General features: G+C 42.9%; 1 protein-coding gene across 2 annotated transcripts; it reads right to left on the bottom strand.

Moving 5' to 3' along the window:
* Positions 1 to 5735: 5735 nt before the first annotated feature.
* HACD4 (3-hydroxyacyl-CoA dehydratase 4) lies at positions 5736 to 23746 on the bottom strand. 2 transcript variants are annotated; one of them, XM_082074254.1, is made up of 7 exons: positions 23637 to 23746; positions 19320 to 19423; positions 18302 to 18429; positions 12117 to 12229; positions 7926 to 8032; positions 7116 to 7247; positions 5736 to 6408 (listed from the first exon to the last, which is right to left on the bottom strand). In XM_082074254.1, exons 2-7 carry the CDS (start codon positions 19414 to 19416, stop codon positions 6326 to 6328), a joined length of 660 nt encoding a protein of 219 aa, XP_081930380.1. In that variant the 5' UTR covers positions 19417 to 19423; positions 23637 to 23746; the 3' UTR covers positions 5736 to 6325. The 2 variants fall into 2 exon arrangements, with proteins under 2 accessions (XP_081930380.1, XP_081930379.1); XM_082074253.1 differs by lacking the exon at positions 5736 to 6408 and having other exon boundaries at positions 6427 to 7247.
* Positions 23747 to 25457: the final 1711 nt, after the last annotated feature.

The following is a 25457-nucleotide window of genomic DNA, read 5'->3' as shown; positions in this document are numbered from 1 at the left end:
CCAGGTTGCATGAAATGTTATCGCCCTGCATCTAGAAGCCACACCTAATTGCAGCAATTCTCTTAATTTCAGGACTGATAACATTTCCTCTGTGGAAGAAATTCTCCTCTGAGTTCTTCATGGGCTTTATTCACCTAACAAGGTTACTGTGGGATGGCAGTGAGCTTCCCACAGTGATTAGACATTTCTTCAGTGATTAGGTGTGTGGAAAATTGACACAGTACTCATTTGTATTCCAAAATAGTATACAATAATGTTAATTGCCTGCTCTGTATGCAGCTCTGTACTGAGAAAACAGTCTAAAGTTGAAAGTACAGAAGGATTCAAGTTGTCACTGAGTCAGGATCTCATGACATTTCAATTTGTGTGCAGTTCTAAGTGACCTCTAACAAGGCTAAATACATCACATTTTAATGGTCAGGTCCCAGAGCTATTTGTATCAGTGGGACTTGGAACACGAGCCCCACAACTGGAGTGGCCGGAGGGGCGGGCTGCGGGGCGCTACAGGCGGTTCAAGAGGAACAGGCAGGGCAGGTGATGTGGAAGAGGTGTGACTGTACAGCCCTTACATTTGGAGATTATGTGGTTGAGAGCCTCTGGGTGAGGATTAGGAGGATGGAAAACAAAGCAGGTGTTGTTGCAGGTGTCTACTGTTGTTCACTCAGCCAGGATGATAGCACTAATGATTTATTATTCAGGTGATCTGGAGAAATCTCTAGACTGGTAGCCTGTGTCCTTATGGGAGATTTCAACTTCCCAGACATCAGCTGGGAATACCAGACAGCTGTGACAAGCAAGTCTGGGAAATTCCAGAAGTATATTGATGATAATTTCTTGTCACAGGTAGCTGAGCCAGCCAGGAAAGATGCCCTTCCAGACTTGTTGTAAATAGAGATGGACTCATGGGAGATGTGATGGTAGGTGGCTGTCTTGGCCACAGTGATCACGATGTGGCTAACTTTAAATTTTTTAGTGTAATGAGGAAGAAGGTCAGCAAAGTTGCTACCCTGGATTTCAAGAAAGCAAACTTTAAGCTGCTCAGGGAGCTAGTTAGCAGTGTCCCTTGGGAATCTACTCTTGAGGGTGTAGAAGTCCACACATGCTCGCCAGTTTTTAAGAACCACCTTCTAGAAGCACAGGAGTAGGCAATGCCACTGTTGTAAGCCAGACAAGCTTGGCTGAACAGGGAACTACTGGTAGAACTCAGTGGGAAAAGAAATTGTATGATCTCTGCAATCCAGGTCTCACCTTGCAGGAAGAGTACAAAGCTGTGGTTCTTATGTGTAGAGAGAAAACACAAAAGGCCAAAGGTCAGTGAGAGTTGGAAATGGCCAGTGTTGGGTGGGATAGCAAAAACATTACTTTTTTGATTATGTTAAGAGCAAGAGGAGGTCTAAAGAAAACATTTGAGCAATACTTGTTGAACATGTTCTCTGCAGACTCAGAGAAGTACAGAACAGTTAGTTTAACCTTACTACCTTGGAAAAATTTCTCAAGGACAATACAATCATCAGGCACACTCAACATGCATTCACAAAGGGAAAATCCTAACTAAGCTGATAGCCTTCAAGACAAGATCACATGCCTAGTGGATGAAGGGCAGGTAGTGGATGTTTTTCTGGGTTTTAGTAAGGCTTTTGATACTGTCCTTCACAGTATCCTTCTGGATAACTCATCCAAATGTGAGATGAGCAGGTTCATGGTGCAGTGGGTGAAGAACTGGCAGAGTGGCAGGGCTCGAAGGGGCTACTAATGAAAGGGGCTACATCTGGCTGGTGACCGGCCACCAGCGCTTTTCCTCAGGGCTCAATTCTAGTATTTTTATCCATTTTCTGGATGCAGGAGTTGGATGCACCATTAGTAAGTTTGCTAATGATACAAAACTGAGATGTGCTGCTGACTCTCTCAAGGGACAAGAGTCTTTGCAGAGAGATTTAAACAGATTGGAACACTGGTGGATCTGCACCTTGCGTGGAGGAACACCATGCCCAAGTATAGACTGGGAGAGGAGTGGCTAGAGAGCAGCTCTGCAGAAAGGCACCTGGGGATGCTGGTTGGCATTAAGCTGGTTGTGAGTAATCAGTGTGTGCCCGGGCAGCCAGGAGGCCAAACCCCATCCTGGGGTGCATCAAACACAGCACAACCAGCCAGCCAAAAGAGGGGATTATCCCACTCTGTTTAGGATTGGTGCGGACACACCTCGAGTGTTGTGCACAGTTCTGGGCCCCACAATTTGAGAAGGATGGGAACGGCCTTGAATGGATGCAGAGGAGGGCAACAAAGCTGGTGAGATGCTGATCTCCCTGCGATCCAGTGATGAGACATGTGGGAATGGGTCAAAGTTGCATTAGATGAGGTTCAGATTTAAAATTAACATTGCTTTGAGGGTCATCAACCACTGGAACAGGCTTCCTAGACAGGTTGTCAGTCCCCCAAGTCTGTCAGTGTTTGAAGCATTTGGACAGTGCCCTTAATAACATGCTTTAACTTGGTCAGCCCTAAGTGGTCAGGCAGTTGGACTAGATGATTGTTGCAGGTCCTTTCCAACTACAACTATTCTAAATACTCCAGTGTACTCTACAACTCTGTGTGTTCAGCCCACAGAACTAAACTAGAGTTAGTTTGAAGTCCAGCCTTCTGAAAGGCAGACGAAGTTGCCTGTGGGGTCCTTGTGAATCCTTTCACTCTATAGTTCCGTTTCTATTGGGCTGCTCTACCTGCAAATATACATGTAGCCTGTGATGGAGAGACTATTTTTCCTATTGTGTGCTAGTGCTGGAGAGAGAAATATGGGAGAATATTTCTAGGTGTTCTTTTCAAAATTATATGGACACAATTACTTTCAAGGACTGGGGTGAGCAAATAAGTTGCTACTGCATTTTAGCTGTGTGGGAGGACAGCAAAGGAAGCTGGTGGTATAGATAAGTTCTTGTGACTCCAGCATAGCTGTTCTGTGGGCAAACAGAAGGCATTATATTTTTTTCCTCTCTTTAGCACTTAGCTATAATTTATTTTCCACACTGTGGGTTTCATGTGCATGTTTATGAATTCAATCTTGCAGTATGTAAGCTGTACTAAAACTAATTATTTTTTAAAATGTCAGAAAAATGTAGCACTCAGGTACCATTCTGTTCCCAAATAAATTGTTTTATCACTCTGCCCAGGGAGGTTGTGGAGTCTCCTACTCTGGAGGCATTCAAGACCTGCCTGGATGCCTTCCTGTGTAACCTCATCTGGGTGTTCCTGCTCCAGCAGGGGGATTGGACTAGATGATCTTTCGAGGTCCCTTCCAATCCCTAACATTCTGTGATTCTGTGATCACTTCTCTATTGATATTTCTTCACCCTTGTCTATACAGTACCTTATTTTGCCTGTAGTTATATGTAAGAACAATGCTTACTTTGAGCTGGGATCTCAAAACTGATATACATTTTTAACAAAGATTTGAGTTCTCAGAGATGGAAAGACTCAGGCAGCTTTTTACCTGTGCAAGCCTGAGCTTTCCTAGAAAGGTAAGGTAAGGCATTGAAGCTGAAGTTACAGTGGCCTGCTGTGGTTGCACATGGAAGGCTGATTGCCTGGATTTCCCATGTGCCTGCCCTAAGTTACTTCTGCACCAGAGAGAGTGGAGAAGTCTTCTGTCTTTAACATCATGCCTTTTTCCTGCAGTTTAGGTTTGGGGGTCCTCCCCATAAGGAATGTTAAATAATCTTTCTCCTGTTCCAGCCTTTTAGCCATCTATAAGAATCAATGCAAAAGGAGAGCATCCCATTCCCCTCCCTCCCCCTCCCTCCCCCTCCCTTCCCCTCCCTTCCCCTCCCTCCCCCTCCCTCCCCCTCCCTCCCCCTCCCTTCCTCTTTCTCTTCTTCTCTTCTTTTTTAATGTATAACAATAAACATGGCTTAATATGAAAATCTGTGGTACGTTTGGCCTTCGCTGACTGATGCCCATTTGGCTGCTCCTCTCACTCCACCTTCTTAACAGGACAGGGAAAAAATAGGATGAGAAAGCTTGCGGGTCAAGTGAAGACAGGGAGATCATTTACTGTTTATTGTCACAAAACCAGACTCAACTTCAGGAAGAGTAATTTATTGCCAGTTAAAAATAGAGTAGGGTGGTAAGAAACAAAGACAAAACTGAAAACACCTCCCCACCCCTCCCTTCTTCCTACGCTTCACTTCTTCATTCCTGACTCTTCTACCTCCATCCTCCCCAGGCGCTGCAGGGTGGGTAGGGAATGGTGGTTGCAGTAGTTCATAAACCTTCAACCCGGCTTCTTGTTTCTCTTCACACTATTCCCCTGCTCCAGCACAGAGTCCCTTCCATGGGATGCAGTCCTTCATGAACGACTCCAGCATAGTTCTTTCTCACAGGCTGCAGCTCTTCAAGAACTGCTCTAGCATTGATCCATACCATGGGGTACAGTCCATCTTGGCAAAGGCAGCTCCAGTGAGGGTCCGTCACAGGCCACAGCTTCTGCCAGGAACTTGCTCCTGTGCGGGCTCTCTGTGGGCTGCAGCTTTGTTCAGGGCACATCCATCTGCTGCAGTGTGGAGTCCAGCTGCATCTGCCATAGGGGAAGCCTCTGGCTTCTCACAGCGGCCATCCCTGCAGCTTCCCCACTGCCAAAGCCTTGCCACCTTGACCCAATACGATATCACATGTCATACTTCCACCTACAGGGTATGTTAACTCCAGGCAGTTTGATGACAAACACATTGGATTGAATTTCCAAGGGGAAAAACGTCCATGTTCCATCTTTAGCATGTTATATAGTGGTTTGATATGGAGTGTTCTTATTCTGGCTGTCTTCTTCGAAGCTGTCATCTTGTTCAGCTGCTGTCTGCATTTCTTCACATTGTCAACACTTGCAGCAGTTTGGGTTAGACAGAAGCCCAAAGTGGAAACTTCTTTTTCTCTAAGTTCCAAATGCCTACCTCTGTTTCCAGTGCTTTAAAAAAATAATAAAAAAACTGGAGTTGACCCTGTAGTATTGCATGCGTGACCCTGTTGCTTATGGTTTGCAAATATTCCAGTAGTCACAATGGCCTGCAGGTGTTGTCTGCCACATATGTTAAACAAACAAAAATGATAGTAGGTGACCTTTCATAACAAATGAGTTCATTGATACCAACCTTACTCTTTTCTTGTATACTTGCTTAGGCTCCATGGTTTAGAAGGTCATACAAGCAAAAGCCTCTTCATATTGTGAGTTCATTTTCCCTTTAAATATTATCTTCCAGCTGTTATCTTTTCTCCCTCCCCCCAGTTTTCAGCCAAGCTCAAGAAAATAGCCTCGATTTTCTCCCCTGCCTGCTTGAATTCAAATGTAGATGACAATATGGATGAAACATCAGAAAAGCCTCTGCCGGCCTCTGAGCACTTATTTGTCCATTTTTGCCTGTACAGTCCACTGGATTGCTGTGTTCTTCATTCCCAACCTTTGAAGAGGCTATGTTCTAGTTGCATTTTCACAGATAGTCCTACAGAAATATGAGCAGTAACACACTTGAGTAAAATGCCTAGAATTTTGCAGATGGCTTTTGATAGTCATTGGCTTCCCTTTAGAGAACAACACACATTTGGCCTAGCTACATCCTACTTCTTTTGTCTATCTGTCTGTTATTCAGCATGGAACAAGCTCATTGTGCAGAGAGATTCTTAATGTCTGCCAGAGACATAAGTTTTTCTTTCTGGCCCGTAAATATCCCCTTGAACATATAGTAGATGAGTACCTGGTCTCTTGCCTTTGCGGTTTAGCTGCATTTTCTGGAATCTTGTTTGGAGAAGGTTGGGCCAGAATGTGAGGTATCCTTTGTGAATGCCTGGAGCTAATCAGCATGTGGATTTCATAGGCTGCAAAGTTTCCAGCTTCTGCTCCTGGAGAGATTCCATTTCTAGCCACTTTAGCTTTTATGTATATGAGGCACATACATGTTGGCCTAATATTAAATAATCTTAGATTAGATGGTGTTGTCGTTACAGAATGTCTGTCGCTAATGAGGCAAGAATTAACACCAAAGTAAGAGTTGTTAGTTTGGCTGTGAGATTTTTTTCAGAGCTCTGTAAAATATGTTAGAAAAAATAAAATATTAAAACTCCTGGCATTTGAAGTCAAAACTTTCAAAGGTAACTGGTTATTTTGAGCTGCTCCATTTTTGGGGTGCATTAAAGAGACCCGCCTTTTCTGAAAATTCTACAGGGCCAAATGATGTACATGCAGACAGGACTTTTGCATTGAAAATATTTGTCTAATTTATTCTTAACCTGTAATATGCAGTAGCCCACTTGGAATATATTTCTTATTTCCAAACAAAATATCAGTTTAGCTTCTTTTCTTTTTGACGTTGCCTGTCCCTAGGTGTGCCTTCCTTTCAGAGAAGAGGTTCTGGATGATAAAGCACATACCTGAATCAAAACACAAAATGGTGTAAGAAGAAAGGACTGGAGTCCAACATGTCTTCAGTTTATTTAGAAGGAACTGTATGAGACTTCACCTAGCAACATTGCCCAGTTCCTTCCATGAACTTAGGAACAGAACACTGCATCGCAAAGATAAGAGCCTTCAAATTAATTATAAAGCCAATGATAGAATGAAGATTTGCCTCTAATGCAACCAAATCCAGTTCAAATTTTTCAAAAGTATTTTGTTGAGAAGGAGAAGGGGTCTATTTACATGCAGCTCTTTTTTCACTCCTTTGGATAATCAAGCTGTAAAAGTCTTAATTTAGATATGACATACCAGTTCGGAGTAATGAGTGAGGAGAGGTTGCATAGAATGAGAGGATGATCAAATGTGAATTGATTTAAAAAAAAATAAGGCCAAATTCAGTAAGTAGCTGTAAGGCCAGGATCGTTGAAGTAATTTTCATATTTTTGTTTTCTACTTTTATGCCTCAAACACACACTGTCTCTTCCAAATTCAATTATTTGTGTTTGAAATACATTAGAAATCAAAACATCTGCTGATTAACTTCCCTGTAGTGGTCTGCAAATGTGGCTGAGAGAGTTTAAAGTTCGTGAAAGAAGCTGTACTGATGTGATTTTTTTGTTGTTGTTGCCATAGACATCCCATTTGTCTTGAGATCCAGCTTTCTGGAAGATGAGATACTTACCTATAAAGAGTACCAGGAGGTACATTTTCAGAACATAGGGGAAGTAGATTGAGAAGGCGAATGGAAATGGTAGCTTGATGGAGTATGTGCCAAAGGATTCAAAATAGGGCAGTGATACACAAATGGCAAATGCTGTAAGGTAACATGGTAAATCTTCAGTTAAAAGGAGGTGGAAGATCATCAGAAAGCTTCATGTAAGAGTCAGTTACCTGCAAGGCACAGCTGTATTATATGCTGAATTTACTATGTCACTCCTACATATACGCAGGGGTTGTTCTCTCCTCGAGTTCGGTTTTGTAGGTCTGAGGTGCTAATTCCTCTTAATACTAGAATTAGCAAGTATTTCCTATTCAATAACAAGTTCTGTCACTCCTGTAGTTATATGACTTTCAATATGATCTCAGTGGACACATTTCCTGGTTTAAGTAAGTAAGTATGGTCTGAGCCAGTAAGGTCAGCCTCACTGGGGGCCAAGGCAGCTTTGGGACTTGCTGTGCAATGTGGTGAGTCTGGAATGGGGAAATCCAGACTGATATTTTCCAGCTTTACCCAGCAAAAATAATGTTTTCTCATACTGTTAAAAAATCAAACCAAAACAAAAAATACCAGACACACAAATCCCAGAGAAGAAAAAATAGTACAAAAGAGAGATGAGTGCCATACAGGTTAATATGAGAGTACATAAACATTTATGACAACTTTGGCAACACAAAAAATAAATATCTTAAACACAAATGACAATTGAACTGATCATTTTTTACTGAAGAAAATTATGGAAGCAAGTCTTTGGTACCTTTCCCATCTCCTTACCTTTAGCCAGAACTGACAGGGGATAGAGCGGGATGCACAGTGAGAAGTTGAGCCATGTCAGTGGTAGGTAGTGTATTTCCATCCTTGCTAACATGTTGTAAGTGTACCTGCAGCAAGAGGAACAGCAAATGTCTTTATTATAAAGATATATTATTGAAAAATCCAAGGGAATTTCAGAAGAGGTGAGGCTGCCTATATAAGAAAATCTCAGAGCAATACTGTAACAGTTTTGTTCAGGCTCAAATTGATGTCTGAAGGCAGATGGTTCATGGTTTTAGAAGGTTCATCTGTCATGCTACTCGAGGACAGACAGCAATACAGCCCTCCAGCCCAAAGGCTCTATCAGAAACCAGCGTGATTTCATGTTGGTCCATCAGAAAAGGTATTTCCGATAGGGATATGACAACTGAGAGCAGCAGGCAGAATATGACTGCTTATTGGGTCTGAGAAAATGCTGACTTAAGACTGCTGACCTAGCTAAACCACTGCTGGAGGTGGCTGAACAGTGAGGTAATCACAAGTAATTAATCTCTGTAGTACGGCTGCCCCTTCCTGGACCTTAGAAGGGGTAGTAGGGTGCAAAAACCACAGTTGTGCTCCAGTGTGTTGCAGCGTTTTATTCTTGCTGTGTCTGCTACTGCTGCTCACTGAGAGAGCAGGATGCCTTGGACTTGAGTCTGCAAAGGTGAGTTAATGCTAGTTTGATCTAAGAGTGCTACAGCAGCTTTCCAAACACTGGAAAAACAGGCCTAATTGCATTTTAAGTCAGCTGAAAGGATTTTTGCCCCGTGGCCTTGCTAGAGATATGAAAATAAGGATTTTTGAAGCCATGGTTAGTCAAGACTGTTTCTGACAGATGGAGCCAGCATTAAACAAACTTTATGTATTCCCTTCTTATTAATCCATTTGACTAACTTTGCATCATTCCTGGACTGTAGAAGGTCTGACAGGTTAGCAATGTACTATCCTTCCTCAAGTTTTCCCCCCTGCAACCTCAGGATTATATCATTTTTTTATTATTATTGTTTTGAGGGCATAATCTCAACCCAATACAAAAAGGAAACAGCTACTCCCTCTCTATACACCTTCTTGGGCTGTTTATGGCATAAGCGGGAGAGATAAGATATAGAAAATCTTGCAGAATTTGCTTTCAGTATGTCATTAGCCATAATGCACAGGACATTTATGTCCTTGAAGATCTAAGTGAAATAACTTGTAATACTTCAAGACTAGTTGACTAGGGACAGGGTAGATTCTGGTACACTTTTAGACATGACCACTTCTTTGATATGCTAGGACATGGCACAGATGCTGTAAAATAAATCAGGTAAAGTTCTAAATCTATGTGGGTTGCACTACACTATTTGCTGCTGTAGACACAGTGTCTTGCCTGTTAAACAGCTGATGTTATTCCCATTATGCTGGACTGTGTTCTTTAGCAACGACAGAAAATAATGATGCATTGGTGGGACTGTTATGCACTGACAAGACTTCACAGCCAATATGTTACACTTGTGGCCTCCCTCCAGCTGCACAGCGCCCCTTCATTTGAGGTAAGGTTCTACTGTTTTAGCTTTACAAACTTCAAAAAGAAATGGGATGGAACAATAACCCAAATAACTAGTACAAGTACTAGTTTATTGACTCATGTAGTACAAATAATCTGAAGCTGACTTATCTTTCTCATCAATCCTACCTGATACTTTCATTTTTCAGATCTATTTTATAACATATTTTTCCTTTGCTGCCTAATCTATATTCCCCAGTCAGTCCCCAAAGCAATGTATTTAAAATAGCAGAAAGCTATTTTAGCAGAAAGAAAAAATATACAGAAAAAAACTTTGCTGCCATACAGAAGTTGCTGTGAGGACTGTGGCTTGTTATAACGCTTCTTAATTCCATATGTCATCCCTGCTGTAAGTCTACAAACTGAGGCCCACAGAGGCTTAAGTTACATTTGAGTAATATTACTGACTTCAGTAAAATTCTGTAATGTGGAAGTTTCATCATTTTACTTTTACCACAGGGAGGTACTAGTAAACTTCTACCATAACAAATTTTTGAGATAAAAGTCCGGAACTGTATTCCTATCCATTTTGCCTCATGCATGTTGTCTCTGCAGTGTGATATACGCCCTGCTACACCAAAATCCTGTCTCTGCAGTGGGAGCTCTTGGCTTTTTGAAAAGCACAGTGCAATGAACCCAGAATAGTCTTTCCATCTTAGTAAAGAGTTCTGCCAGTGCTGCCTTAGTGTGCTGTCAATCTTGGATTGAAGTTAGATGTTAAAAAATAAATAAAGCAATAAGATTGTAATTCATAGAATCATTTTGGTTGGAATAGGCCCCTATGATCACCAAGTCCCAGCATAACCTAACTCTAGCACTAAACCATGTCCCTAAGAACCTTATCTATATATCTTTAAAACACCTCCAGGGATGGTGACTCAACCATTTTCCCTGGGCAGCCTGTTCCAATGCCTGAGAACCCTTTCCATGAAGAAATTGTTCTGATATCCAATCTGAACCTTCCCTGGCACAACTTGAGGCCATTTCCTCTTGTCCTATCACTTGCTACTTGGGAGAAGAGACCAACACCCTCCATGCTACAATCTCCTTTCAGGTAGTTGCAGACAGCGATAAGGTCTCCCTTCAGCCTCCTTTTCTCCAGACTAAACAGCCCCAGTTCCCTGAGCCGCTCCTCATCAGAGTTGTGCTCCAGATCCTCTACCAGCTTCCTTGCCCTTCTCTGAACTCTCTCCAGAACCTCTGTGTCTTTGCTGTTGAGGGACACAAAACTGAACACAGGATTCAAGGTGGGGCCTCACCAGCACCGAGTACAGTGGCTCAATCACTTCCCTAGTCCTGCTGGCCACACTATTCCTGATACAAGCCAGGATGCTCTTGGCCTTTTTGGCCACCTGGGCACACTGCTGGCTCATGTTCAGCTGGCTGTCAATCAACACCCCCAGATCCTTTTCCTCCAGGCAGCTTTCCAGCCACTCTTCCCTGAGCTTGTAACGGTGCCTGGAGTTGTTGTGACCCAAGTACAGGACCCGGCACTTGGCCTTGTTGAACCTCATAATAACTGGTCTCAGCCCAACAATCCAGTTGGTCCAGATCACTCTGAAGAGCCTTCCTACCTTCCAGCAAATCAGCACTCCCACCCAACTTCGTGTCATCTGCAAACTTACTGAAGGTGCATTGAATCCCCTCATCCAGATCCTTGATAAAGAGATCAATCAGAACTGGCCCCAATACTGAGCCCTTGGGAACACCATTCATGACAGGCCACCGACTGGATTTGGCTCCATTCACCACAACTCCTTGGGCCCGGCCCTCCAGCCAGTTCTTTATCCCTTGCAGAGCACACCCATCCAGGCCATGAGCTGCCAGTTTCTCCAGGAGAATGTTGTGGGAAATGGTGTCAAAGGCTTTACTGAAGTCTAGGTACACAACATCCACAGCTTTTCCCTCATCCACCAGATGGGTCACCTTCTCGTAGAAGGAGATCAGGTTGGTCAAGCAGGACCTGCTTTTCGTTAACCTATACTGACTGAGCCTGATTGCATGGTTGTCTTGTATGTGCCGTGTGATGGCGCTCAGCATGATCTGCTCCATGACCTTCCCTGGTACTGATTTCAGACTGACAGGCCCCGGATCCTCCTTCCAGCCCTTCCTGTAGATGGGCATCACATTTGCCAACATCCAGTCAACTGGGACCTTCTCAGTTAGCCAAGATTGCTGATAGGTAATGGAAAGTGGCTTAGTGATCACCTCCACAAGCTCCCTCAGCACCCTTGGGTGGATCCCCTCTGGCCCCATAGACTTATGTGTGTCTAAGTGGTGTAGCAGGTCACCAGCCTTTTCCCCTTGGATTATTAGCTTTAGAAATGGTTTTTCCCTAGGAGGTAGTTGTGATTTCCTTCTAATTTATTGTTAAAAAAGATCAAAGCATTTGAACTACACATTAATGCAATGATTTACTTCTGGAAGTCACTCGGCCCCTCAACTATGTGGATTTTTGCAAAAATCCGTAAGTAGCTTATAAGGTTCAAGTTTTTGTTTAAAATGGATAATGTGCTTTCTGCCACTTTCAAGATAATGAAATGAGCCTGTAGCAGAGTGGGGCTGGGGTTCTGCTTGCAAGAATGACCCATTTTCTCCTCATGGTTTCACTGTTGACTCCTTACCTGACCACATCTAATAAATTCCAAAGGAAAAATAAAACACACACGATGTATTTTCCTTGAACTTCTTCCTGACTGTTGATCACGACAAATAAAACAATTATTCTCTCAGTGATCTGAAAAGAAAAAAGAATTGTGAATTCAGGTAGCACCTTTTGTAGCTGTAATTTTTGTGCAATTTGGCAAAATAGGAGGCCACAGGTGAATCCAGCTTGCTTTACACAAATGCTCCTGTGAACATTTTGGTTCCTGCTTTGGTTCAAGACCCCATTGGCTTCCAGCTTAGCAAACTGGAAACTGTTGGCTGTAGCATCACAGATCTGCTATGGTAGGGTGGAGGTTTGCCTGCCTGTGGGGATGACGGGTTTGTAGCCCGGGGAAGCTGTGAATGAGCCGGCTGAGGTCTCCCCCTGCATGTGGAGCCAGGGGGCTGGCAGGGGCAAGCCTCCTTGCTGGGGGGGCTGTGGGATACAGACGGCCCCTGGCTGGGTTGTGTGCCAGGCAGTGCTAATCCCACAGTCGCTGCTCTGCTCTCCATAGCTTGGAGATACGTGTCCAAGGGCTCTCTCTCACATAAGGTTTATAGAAAGGAGTCAGTAAAGTAGAATTCCTTATTATTCTTTCCTTCTTATTCCTGGCTAAGAGAAATGGGTTTAAACTTGTTATTTATGTGAATTATTGCCATAATATTTACGTCATAACATTTTTCTAGTGGTTGAACCTTATCCGACCAACAAAGTATGCCTTTACAAATGAAAAGATATAACAGTGCATTAAACAGGTAGCGTCCCCAGCTTAAAAAAATACTTTTGCAGTATTAAAGCTCAAGAAGTTAAAAAGAAATGTCTTTTTGCAGATTTCCTGGACAAATTTCCTATCAGTATCCATGCCCTGTCCTGTAAAATAAATGTATCTGTAGTATTGAGTACTGCCAACAGTTGCCTAGGAAAGTCTCCCAGAACGGTACCACTTCACTCCGATTTGCATTCTCTTTGAGGGTTGAAGGAGAAAGCATCTCTTCAGTTGGTATGAATCAGTATAACTTCACTGAGGTTTCTCATACCCACTACCATCTCTTCCATAAGGTTTGACTAGGGTAGAAATGGAGCCCTGCCAGAGACTCTATTTGAGTTGGTCCTCCTTGAAGCAGTGGGTTTGCAGTCGGGGACTCTCCCATTAGATTGGGATGCCAGCTAAGGAAACTCCTCAAGGTTGAGAGCCCTCATCTTATAGGTAAGTGATTGCACATTTTGAGTCATCATTCCAAAGTTTGGGGATCCCCTGAGTTGGCCATGTAATAATTTAATTCCACTTGGTATCCTGAACCTGTGTTTTACTAAATGCTTGTCAGAGCTTAAATGATTTTGAGTAAGAATACATTTTTTTATTTTCTTCATTCATCACCAGTTAAGTAATTTTGGTTGGAAAAAAAAGAATCCCCTTTGAGTTTGCCTTCTGCCTGAATTTTGGTGTGCCTTCATGACAGTTAGTAAAAAATCATTAAATGAAACAAGGTGGCTTTTATAGGTGCAGTCATTCTTCACTGATTTCACCCTTCCACTTACCTCTTACCTTAAACAAAATAAGAACTTGGCCTCAGCAAGTTTGTGTGGTAGTTCTGCTACACAATGTTTACCAGTTCCTGCGTCAAACATTTTGGCTGCAGACTTTTTTTTGCAAGCCACATCTGTCAGATAAAGCAGGCATCACTTCACTATTCAGCAAAATTACATGGGAGCAATTTTTAATGCAGAGGGCATGTCTATCCCCCAGGGATCTGGTTCCTCATTGTGAAAAGCACTGAGGAGCCACAACAAATGAAGACATTTTTCGTGCCTCTCAGCCCGCCTTGACTGTGGTCTTTTGCTGCTGATTCCATTGGTCCCTAACTGAGAAACTGATTTCTAAGAAGGTCACATGTTGACAGACTTCTGTATAGATGAGCTGGGAAACAGAAAGTGGGAGGTAATAAGTCCTGCTTTTGTACACTGATGCTAAGGAACCTGGCAAGAAACTGGGGGAACTGGAAGTATTGGTGCAGGATATGAAACCAGATACAAGAGAGACAGGAGAAGCATGGTGGGACAACTATCACAAGAGGGAAATTGAAACCAAGGTAAAAGTGTGAGCACTGAACAGGATTGTGTGCTGGAGAGAATAAAGAGAACCTGAGTTAAAATCATTTTGGTGAAGGGTGGTAAAGGAGTGCAGCATTGGTGGTTGTCAGCATTTTGTTACCGACTCTAAAATCAGACTGGGATGTGGAGAGAGTTCTGCAAAACTGTTAATACGCAAGATATTTCAGGGAATTGTCTCACCCGGAGACCAAAGCTTTGTCATTACAATGAAAAGGTGGACGTATTTTCAGATGGCAGATTTTCCAAATGGTCACTTGTTCTTCGAGAGGTGGCTGGGTGGAAAAGTGCTAGAAAACAGCACAGGTCAAGTTGTCAGGAGCTGATCCCATTTCAGTGAGATAAAAGGATAAGCAGTAGACAATGCCATACCCGCTTTCAAAAGGATGAGCACTGGGCAATGAGACACAGTGTCTGTGGAGACCCACAATTCAGCCTCATGGTCTGGAAGAGGCACAACCAAGAGGCAGCGAGTATCACCTTGCTGGGCCTCCCCAGATTTCCTCCATCAGAGGACTCATGTTTGGGAAGGCGAGCAGTGGAGGCACCCAGCCTTACTAGTTGCAGATGATGAAGTCAGTAATCAGACTGTGTAAAGCAGGTTAAACACCTGCAAGAGCAGGGAACTGAACCTGATACAAAGCAGGTCCCCTGTAGGTCTTCCGCATCCTTGGGCCGCAGTCTCAGTCAGCAAACGGTGGGGTGCACAAAGCAGCCACCAGGGGCCAAAACTGAAAACAGGCTGTGACCTTGCTCAGGAGCACATCTGCAGGGCAGGACACGGGCCTGGCTGCTAAGGGCAATTCTGATGTCCTCATGAGGATGGACAGTGGCATTCTGCCAATTTTCTGTATAAATCAGGAGGTTGCCTGCCTGCTTGCTTGTATTCCCCCTCAAGATATTGTGCTCTTTTCTTTCATGGCACTCATGCCTTTAGGTAACCCACACAAATTGAAGTTAGAGAAAGGGTTTAGTCAGAGTCTGGGTACCTTTTCAGCAAGTGATAAGTCAGGGTGCTACTTGAAGACAAGGAGATTCCGGTAAATGTCTGTTGATATTGTGCCCCTATACACACACATCTGTATACATATATACATGGAATGATGTACATGTGTAAGTGTACACACATACACGTATAAATATGTATACATATTTACATATACACGTGTGTATACATATATACACATATATATAAAAAGTGTGTGCTGCTACTCAGCCACAGGTCATTTCTTCTGTGGATCATCTGTCCTTTCATCAATGAAAATATGATATTCTCTGCTGCTACTCTCCTGCTTAAAAAAAAAGGTGCAGAACTAGAAGCCTATGTTTTCATTGTTCATAAAAAGGAGTGATGTGATGACACCTCACAAAGCATAAACAAAATGGTTTCATTTTTCATTCTTCTTTGTGTTAAAATCAAACTGGAATTTCCTTCCTCTCCCAGCCACTGTTTTTCACAGGATAGGGCACGTTCTGTAGAATGCCATAAATTTCCACAAGGCACCCTGGGCATTTGAAACAAGTAAGTGAAACAGAGCAAATCAAACTAGCTGAGGCACTGAGGTTAGGGCAGGAGCCGGCAACAGATTCACTTCCATTTTTTAATGGTCATGACTGTGCAGTATCGTACGTGGTACCTGAAACCCTTACATAACAGTTAAATTTGGTGGATGTTTTGTTTTGGGTTTTTTTTTTAAAGTGGTCTTAAATATTTAGATCAAGTTAAAAATTAATGTTTTTATCACAGAACCATAGTACTTTGCTTTTGGTCTGGTAAATCCAATCCTGTTTTGCTCACGAAAACACCAGTCTACCAGTCTTTTCTCACATCTTTCCTACTCTCTCCCTTGCTAAAGTACCAGTCCCATCAGCCTTTACTCCCTCACCAGACTACTAAATTTCATTATACTCTGTTTTGGCAACTGTGATGACACGTGACATTTCTCCTGTGCTCTCAACCACTCAAGCTGCAAATGCCCTGAGAGACATCCCTTTGCACCAACTTTGTGACTCTCCCTTGTCTTCCCTTCCTCCAGAGCATCAGTCACACAGGACTCATCCTCTTTTCATGGTGTGACTTGCCTTTGACCTACCTAACCCTTCTCAGGTGCCTGGTGGCCTGAGACTTGTCCCCCAATGAGGCCTGAATGGGTTTTTCCAGAACACACCTCTGAGTTCACTTCTCCATTATCTGCAATGTGTATCTCAAAGTGTTCCTTGTAAATGCTACTAAGCCATGATAAATGGGATATTAGGGAGAAAGCCTTCATGCAGACTCTGCTTAGATCTTGTCTGTGGTATAATGCCTACAAAGCAACCACCCACCACAGCGGTGCTTTCACAGCTTGTTTTATTTTTCAAGGTGGCATTACCTCCCTCCATGTGCTTCCCTGGCATTGTCAGAGCCACCTGTTCTCTCATCCTAGAGATCACCTGAGATGAACTTCGCTGTGGGTGTGCGTGTGTATGTGTGGCCTTAGGGATGCATCTAGGAACATGTTTTAAGCTTGGAGTCAGAACAGATGGTGGGAATGCAGAACAGAGCAGCCACTATCAAATTCTTGCAGCATTACCAGTGCCCTGACTATGTGCAGGAATCTAGTAGGCTGCAGTAAGGTAAGCATCTCTAACTGTCTTTCCCCAGGTCGTTGTGGGAAAGTCTATCTTTTATTTCATTTCCTAAGAGGCAGGGAGGAAAGCATAGCAAGGCACCTGGGAGTACTGTTGGTACACAACTGCTTACCATGCACTCTCACAGCAAAAGCAACCCAAGTGAAAGCAGAGTCTACACCCAAGAGCTTGTGCACTTTGCTTGGACAGCATGAGACTACTGCTAACATCAAGGCAAGAGAGTCGTGTTTGCGGCGAGAGAACACTTGGGGAAGAACCAAGTCAAGATCCAAAGCTATTTTTGTTGTGTCATTCCCTGACCCACCTTCTCCATGCTGCCTGGGGAGCACTGCAGAAATTGCACTGCCCAAGGAAGGTCACATTCTTGCTCAGAATATCCATTTCACATCTAATGTCTTTTGTGCCAACACAGAGCAGTTTTTGTGTAGGTTTCCCTGATCTCTGCTTCTGTAGGCAGGGTAGGAAAGGAACAAGGAACAGCCTATGTCAGGGCTGGTGAATGTGTAAACTCTGCCAGGACAAGCCTTGCTTTAATGGCTATTAGCATTAGCAGGCTGCTCTTCTCTCCAATAGATGACGTGACATTTGCTACAGGATATTAGATAGGATACTTTTTTTCTTAAAGCGTGTAGATTTTGGCAGGGAAAAACAGTTAATTGCATTTTGACAAATTGCTACCATACTTACTGTGCAGCATCAAGAACAGAGATGTATATTAGTCAATCAATTTCTAATGGAGATTTAAAAAGAGGAACATCTATACCCATGCAGTATGTCATTTGACAAAAATGGACTATCCAGAAAACTAATAACATAACTGACTACTCTTAATCTTCTACCTTCTGACTGCTAAGACCAATACCAGTTTCGCCATTATTCAAATACTAAGGATTGGAAAGGTTTGAAGGTAAACTCAAGTGAACATTTTTACTTTTTCCAATGCATTAAGAAAAAAACCAAAACCTGAGATTAACTCCCAACAGAAAATAACAGTGTGGTAAGGAAAATGTCAATAGAATCATCTTGTTTTCTGCTATAGCATGTGATCTTTGGGCTGTTTTTCTACCTACAGCTGAACATATGCCCTGCAAACCCCTTAACAGCATCAGAACCTCTGGATGTTGCCACAATTTGCCCATGTCTGGGTTTGAGAGGGCAGAGACTCTTACTCAAGAATATGACAACTCTTTCTTTCACCTCCCAGCATTAATTTTTCTTCAGTCCCTTGATTTCTCCTTAATCAATTCTTTTCCTTCCATACTCCATGACCACCAGCAAACCCTTTTTCAGGAGCCTTGATGTGCTGGTGGTTTTCTCACTGCTGGTGGACCATTCAGGATGGTTCAGCCTGGGCTTGTCCCCAGGGGCAGCCATGGCTGAAGTGTGTGGTCATGGAAGGAGGGTCTTGAGGAATGGACTTACCTGCAAAAACCTGGGGAAGAGACGGCTTTTATCAATGCCAATCAGGATGTGTAGGATCTCCAGTATAGATAACAATTGGCAAAGGCGCATTACAAGTCCTATGGAGTAAAATGTGTCGGCCAACGAATCTACAACATGAAGTGGAAAGTTAGAGGATGGTTATACAGCAAAAGGCTGGACCAACTACTGGGTTTGTGCTTGTCCTATCACCACTGGAGATGACAAGAAATAAAGTCCACACAGTATCAGACTTTGGGGTGGCAGAGCAAGGCACTGTGGAGGAGGCAGTCCTCTGTGTGTGTGTGTGCGGCTCTGACAGAGGCAGGAAGCTGAGAAAAGAACAGGATCCCCTGTGCTTGATCCACGGGCAAACGCTGTGCAGGATGTGCTGGTTTAGAGATACTGCTTTAGGATATTTCTAAATATGAGGAAATGTTGAGGAAATGCATGAGGGATGTCTAAACATGAGAAGATGCTGAGTTCCTGCCCGTATGTGTACCCATGGCACTTCCTAAAACAAGTTGACCACAAAGTAGGTATTTTATGTGTCTACAACTGTCCACCATTATAAATAATTTTAAATTTCCAGTCACTAGTTTTCTATGTTTGTGCCTTAGCCCTAGGCAACAAAGTATGTTGTAATGCTTTGGAAGATAGAGAGTCACGTGCAGTAACAATGAAGATATTCCCTCATAGTGCCTTCAAAAAGGTTAATACTCACCATAATGACTGAATCTAGTCACATTTAAGTTTATGTCTAAGTGGTACTAGTACGATGCTGAATATCAAAGCTCGTTGGCAAAACGAGAGCTTCATTCCTGATGTGATACAGGCAGAATGTAGGTACCAGTTATTTGTTCATCCTTTTTAATGGAAGAAACAATGTTTTTCTAGTGGAAATTACAGCCCCTGCTATTGGATATACACCTATTCAGAATCCTAACTTCATCCCCAACTTGATGTTTCCATGTGTCACTGCTGCTTAAAATGTTTAAGGAAAATACAGAAGGAATCCTACCTTTTCCAAATGACATGAACCTGATGATCATATTTGTAAATATCCAGGAATGTCCACAGAATTGCATTAAGTCATACACAAAGAGGTAGGTGTTCATGGTAAAGCTGTGGAGGTGAAAATAAAGCAAACATTCAAGCTTTTTGACCTGTAGAAATTGCACCCTCTTTGGACATGTTAGCAAATCAAAGGAGAACAGCTGAAATATAAACAAATCAGTGAAAACTGTGTCTGTCAGTGGTTACAGAACAGTACTCTCCCTAATCATAGAATCATAGAATACCAGGTTGGAAAGGACCTCAAGGATCATCTGGTCCAGCCTTTCCTGGCAAAAGGCTCCCTTCGTTGGTTTACCTAGGATATGCCCATAAAATTCTTCTGAGTTCCCACCAGTGACTAGAGTGATCTGTGGCCATACAGTGAAATTCATGCCTCCAGAAGAAAAAGTAACTGAAGACACTCCATTGAGTGCTGCATTCAAGCCTGAGCCCGTTGGCATGACCAGACCCAAGGGACTGGTAGGGCTGCACCCACCACAGCCTTGCTGAGGGCTTGGGGTGCCACAGACACCAGCCTCGTTCTGCATCCAAGTGAGGTTTGTCCTCTTCTTCCCAAAAACTCACCTCTAGCATGCACTCAAGGCAGCTTAAAGTACAATGCAAGTAATTTGTAGTGTCTCCAGCAGGCAGCGTAGCTGTAAGTATTTATAAAATGTAGGTGAAGAAATGGAAAAGAAAGTCACATTTCAATCTGGTTTTACTTGATGCAGCCTGAAGGCCACCTGTCTTTCCCTTTTGTAACCAACTTGCTTTCCAAGTTTCCCAGATAAATATTAAATTAGAGTCTTTGTCTTTCTACACAGCTGGTGTGTTTCAAGTTGCATTTAATATAGGGAATCTTCTCCTGTTGGAGTAGACTACCTGTTGTAGCTATTTGAACCTAATTTTCACAGGTAATCTGACTTTTTGCAAAAGCTCCCAAGAGACATCAGTGCCCTTTGATACTATGAAAATAAGACATACGAGGACCGAGACAAAGGAATGTATACATAAATATTCCTTTTTGGTAAAGTATGATCAAATTGAATTGGACTGAAGTCCAGTGACCTCTACATATATTGATCCATCTGCTTTATTACTGAATGACACCTCTTTCTCCCTTGTGGTAAGGAAAAAAAAAAAGTGGAAAAAAAGAAAAGAAAGAAGGAAAGAAGGAAATAAAGAGAAGACAGAAGAAGAAGAAAAAAGAAAAGGAAAAGAAAAAAGGAAAAGAAAGAAAAGAAAAGAAAAGAAAAGAAAAGAAAAGAAAAGAAAAGAAAAGAAAAGAAAAGAAAAGAAAAGAAAAGAAAAGAAAAGAAAAGAAAAGAAAAGAAAAGAAAAGAAAAGAAAAGAAAAGAAAAGGAAAGGAAAGGAGAGAAAGGAAAAGAAAAAAAGAATATAAAAGAAGAAAAGAAAAAGAAAAAAGAATATAAGAAAAGGAAAGGAAAGGAAAGGAAAGGAAAGGAAAGGAAAGGAAAGGAAAGGGGAAAGAAAAGAAAAGAAAAGAAAGAAAAGAAAAGAAAAGAAAAGAAAAGAAAAGAAAAGAAAAGAAAAGAAAAGAAAAGAAAAGAAAAGAAAAGAAAAGAAAAGAAAAGAAAAGAAAAGAAAAGAAAAGAAAAGAAGAGAAAGGAAAAGAAAAAAAGAATATAAAAGAAGAAAAGAAAAAGAAAAAAGAATATAAGGAAAGGAAAGGAAAGGAAAGGAAAGGAAAGGAAAGGAAAGGGGAAAGAAAAGAAAAGAAAAGAAGAGAAAGGAAAAGAAAAAAAGAATATAAAAGAAGAAAAGAAAAAGAAAAAAGAATATAAGAAAAGGAAAGGAAAGGGGAAAGAAAAGAAAAAAGAAAAGAAAAGAAAAGAAAAGAAAAGAAAAGAAAAGAAAAGAAAAGAAAAGAAAAGAAAAGAAAAGAAAAGAAAAGAAAAGAAAAGAAAAGAAAAGAAAAGAAAAGAAAAGAAAAGAAAAGAGAAAAGGAGAAAAGGGAAAGGAAGAAAGGGAAGAGAAAAGATGGGACACTGCACATTACAAAAGGGCAAAAAACGAACAACATTTTTATGATTCAAGAAACAGCCTTATTACTGGATGGATAGAAATGATGGTAATGGCTATGAAAGTTACAGGAACAGTTATAAAAATCTTGAGACTTTCCAGTCAGCACCTCCACCAGTCTCTTAGGTCTGATATTGCCATGTAGGCTTTGCATAGGATGCAAGCTGAGCATATGGTTTGTTTCTTCTTCTGAAGTTTAGTTTGCTACATCTGTCATCCTCAGAACTTGTCTTTCAGTGATTTGGGCTTATTTTCTGAACGCTTTCTCCATTGGCTGGCTAGAAAATTGTTGTATTTACAATACTTAAGTTACTTAATCTTGGCTAAGCAGGGCATAACTGAGAGGCCATTTGTAAACGCGGCTTCACGCTAGTGTTTTGGCAATGTGGCAGTCTTTGCATGTTAGAATTCATCGTCTTGAAAATGTACTGGTGACTACTGAAATGTATAGACAGCGCTGGCATTCATGGATGGCTCCATGTCCCCAGTGACATGTAGAGAAGCGCTGGTGGGCAGTGTGTTGGTGTTTCCTGGAGAGGCGACCCCAGCCCAGAGCTGTGAGCAGCAAGGCTCCCTCACTTGATGATGCTCTCCACTGTGTGCAGGGACAGCCCTGATCTCAAAATGAAGTTTCATACTACTGTGTTAAGCCCTGCACAAAATGTACCTAAGACCAAACAGAAGCTTTTGACAGAAGTGAAGAAATCTGCAGAGAATAAAAGGTTACTTCAAGTGTAATCAAAGGCAATGGAAATATAACTGTTCTCTAAGGTCTTTCTCATCCAAAGGCTCATTTCTTTACATAGACAACCAGAAGCAGACTGAGGATATCCTGTTTCACTGTCCTAAGAGCTTTGTGTCACCATACAAGATTCAGCCATCTCCTTCTGTTTGAAAAGTCACTGGTAGAAGAGGCAGGCTGTAATTAGATTTCCCACTCTCCTGGGTTCACGGTAGCCATCATTCCACCTTTACCTCACAGACTCTGCTTCTGCAGCACCTTTGCAGACAAAACACTGACCAGCAATCCACCAGGTAGCTTGTTCAGTTCCTGATCCTGCCCCACAACTTACTGGATAACCTTACAAACTTCACCTAGCCTCCCTGGTGCCTGGTTTGTAGAATGGGTTCGCTGCTGCATTTATTCTTTGTTGTGTGCTTTAACACTTTCACTTTCATCTGAAGGTGTTGCGGGGAGCACCGCACATTTAAGGAATCTGCCTGCGTTGATGACAGGAGAAAGAAACAGACATGGGTCTTGCAGCAGAGGGACCCAGGAGGCTGGACTTGCTGTCTGTTTTTCTAGTTGTCAGTTCCACTCACTGTGGCTGATTTTATACCAAATACATGGAATTGCTAGAGATGTGTTTATCATATTTAGGATTAGCCTTGCTTAGTAGAAAACTATCTGCTTTCTCTCTGGGCTCAAAATCTAGGAAACTACATGAAACTTAAGACCACTCAGAACTAGCACAGGCAGCAGCATGGTCCCAAACATCCCCTTTTCCCTTTTATTCATCATCTGAGATTTTAAATACAAAGCCTGATGTATCTCCACAGGCAGAAAAATCGCATAGGTATTAATTACTGCATTCTATTATTTTTAGTGTTAAGGTCTTCAGGGTGTCTCTGTGGCAGCTACCATCTAAGGTAAGTAGGGAGGCAGGTGCCCTCAGTGTCTGAGGGATGGTCAGGACCATGTTCCCCTTGAGCTGAGGTGACAGCCCAGCAGCAGCGTTCAGCCCAGGCAGCCTGGGCCCCAGCCTGGTGTCCCCTGCAGGGTGTGAGGATGAAGGCCACGCTCAGGTCCCTCTTGGGGGGTCGCACCCAGGCCTGTGTGAAGGGAGCGCGGCGCTGCCTGCGGAGCCGCTGCACTGCGCTGCCTTCCCCTGCGCCCACACGGGCTGGCCGCACATGAGGAAGCAATCCTCGCACTGAAACCAGAGAGCATGTTCCCTTTTTTTTTGTTTTGTTTTGCTTTTCTGCAGGAAAGGTCTGCTAGAAAAGCCCCTCTGCTGACATAGTTTCCTTTTAAGTTATATTGGTCTGAGCTTCTACCTCTTCCCCCTCCCACCCGTGTGACAAGCTGTAACCACTATAGCTCAGGAAGAAGAAAGCTGCTAAGCACCAGTTCCAAAGACGTACTTTTTCTCCCACAGGCACACCCCATCCCACTGTTTTTTCCCCTTCCTTTTTAACATTTGAGCAGTCTAGGTCACCTGCACTCAAGAGATATTACCTGTTGCAGGGGTCAGATTGCTGCTGCTGCTTCTGGTCTCTCTCCTTTTTTCTCTCTACAGCTGCAACAGCTGTTTGTTAGGAGATCACCCCTCCTCTTTCCTCTTCCCCCACCCCATGACGTCACTGTGTGTAGCACTAAGCAGGAACAACGCTGCACTTCCCAAGAAAAGAGTTTCTAACCCCAAGTATTTCCACTCCATTTGCCACGCTCCTCACCCAGCCTAGCCTAGCCTAGCCTAGCCTAGCCTAGCCTAGCCTACCCTACCCTACCCTCCCCTACCCAACCCTCCCCTCCCCTCCCCTCCCCTACGCTACCCTACCCTCCCCTACCCTACCCTCCCCTCCCCTCCCCTCCCCTACCCAACCCTACCCAACCCTACCCAACCCTCCCCTCCCTTCCCCTCCCCTCCCCTCCCCTCCCCTCCCCAACCCTCCCCTCCCTTCCCCTCCCCTCCCCTCCCCTCCCCTACGCTACCCTACCCTACCCTACCCTAACTTGGTTTCTTCCTATTGTACCAGTAAGATAGTCTGTAAATCTCACTAACTTTGTTTCTTAATCCAGAGCAATATTTTGAAGGACAGAGAGAAGGAATGCAAAATAAAAAATGTGGTTTTCTGTTTAAATCATCAGCACTAAAACAATGCTAACGACACTATCAAATCATAATGAAGACTGGGAGCATAGCATAAAAGGAGCACTTTAAATTACTTCAGATAGAGGAAAGAATTTTCCACTTCTTATCTAGAAGTGTCTATTTATTCATGCCCTTGTGAAATATAGAACCTACTGGCAGAGGAAATTTATGTATGCATCCTAGTTTACTTCTGCCCTTAACTGTCTTGGATATCACAGCATAAATTAGATGTGGCCTTCCAGTACTTAAAAGCGGCTGATAAGAAACATGGGAACAGCTTTTTGGCAGGGTCTGTTCCAACACAACAAAGGATAATGGTTTCAAACTAAAAGAGGGGAGATTCAGGCTGGACATGAGGAAGAAATATCTTACAATTAGGGTGGTAAAACACTAGCCCAGGTTGCCCAGAGAGGTGGTAGATGCCCCATCCCTGGAAACGTTCCAGGCCAGGCTGGATGGGGCTCTGAGCAACCTGATCTGTTTGAAGATGTCCCTGCTCATTGCAGGGGGTTGGACTAGATGAGCTTTTAAAGTCCCTTCCATCCCAAACTGTTCTGTGATTCTATGATCCTATGAATGTCATAACATATTTATAAACTCCCTTCTGCCAATTAATATTTTTTTCCCACTGGCACTCATATTGAAAGCACATCCCATCCTACAGTGAGATTTGAAATTTGCTGTTATGATTGAAGAAGTCACCAAGGACATCATGAGCATAGGATGTTGGTGTAAGGACAAAAAGTCCAGGCAGTAAAATGTGCCTTACTTGGTCTCATCCCTACTGTGAGTGGTGTTGAGCTCCTGGCAAGACCACCTCCACTCCCTGGGCAAATGCCCTCTGGCAAGTGGGTGATTTCCTAGTGAACACAGTGGGACACCATGTTTTTCCTGGTTATGTAGCCCATCTGGGACTTTAACAGGAATGTTGTGCAGTAATGCGTGACTTTCCTGCTGATGTGGCAGCTCACTTTTACTGCTCAAGAACCACCATCTTTTTATAGGCTAAAGAATGTATTTCTTTCTCAGGATGACGCAATAAATCAGTGTTAAATAAAGGGTTAAACAATTAAACAAATGGCTTTTGAAAGGCTCAGCCCATAGCTCTTGCAAAACAGCTCCCACACTGTGTGCCTCTGGAAGGGCCGTGCTGTGACTAATACTGCCCAGACTTGAGCTCACGA

The sequence above is a fragment of the Streptopelia decaocto genome, assembly GCF_964273445.1.
Source record: "Streptopelia decaocto genome assembly, chromosome: Z".
Taxonomy (NCBI): Eukaryota; Metazoa; Chordata; class Aves; order Columbiformes; family Columbidae; genus Streptopelia; species Streptopelia decaocto.
This window is presented reverse-complemented; position numbering and strand designations above follow the sequence as displayed.

Excerpts from the sequence above, each read along its gene's own strand:
- HACD4 (XM_082074253.1), bottom strand. The coding sequence starts at position 19,416 with ATGAACACCTACCTCTTTGTGTATGACTTAATGCAATTCTGTGGACAT. Across the intron at positions 12,230-18,301 it reads TCTTCCCCAGGTTTTTGCAG|ATCACTGAGAGAATAATTGT; the intron begins GTAAGTCCATTC and ends TTTTCTTTTCAG. Across the intron at positions 8,033-12,116 it reads AATTTATTAGATGTGGTCAG|GTACACTTACAACATGTTAG; the intron begins GTAAGGAGTCAA and ends CTCTTGCTGCAG.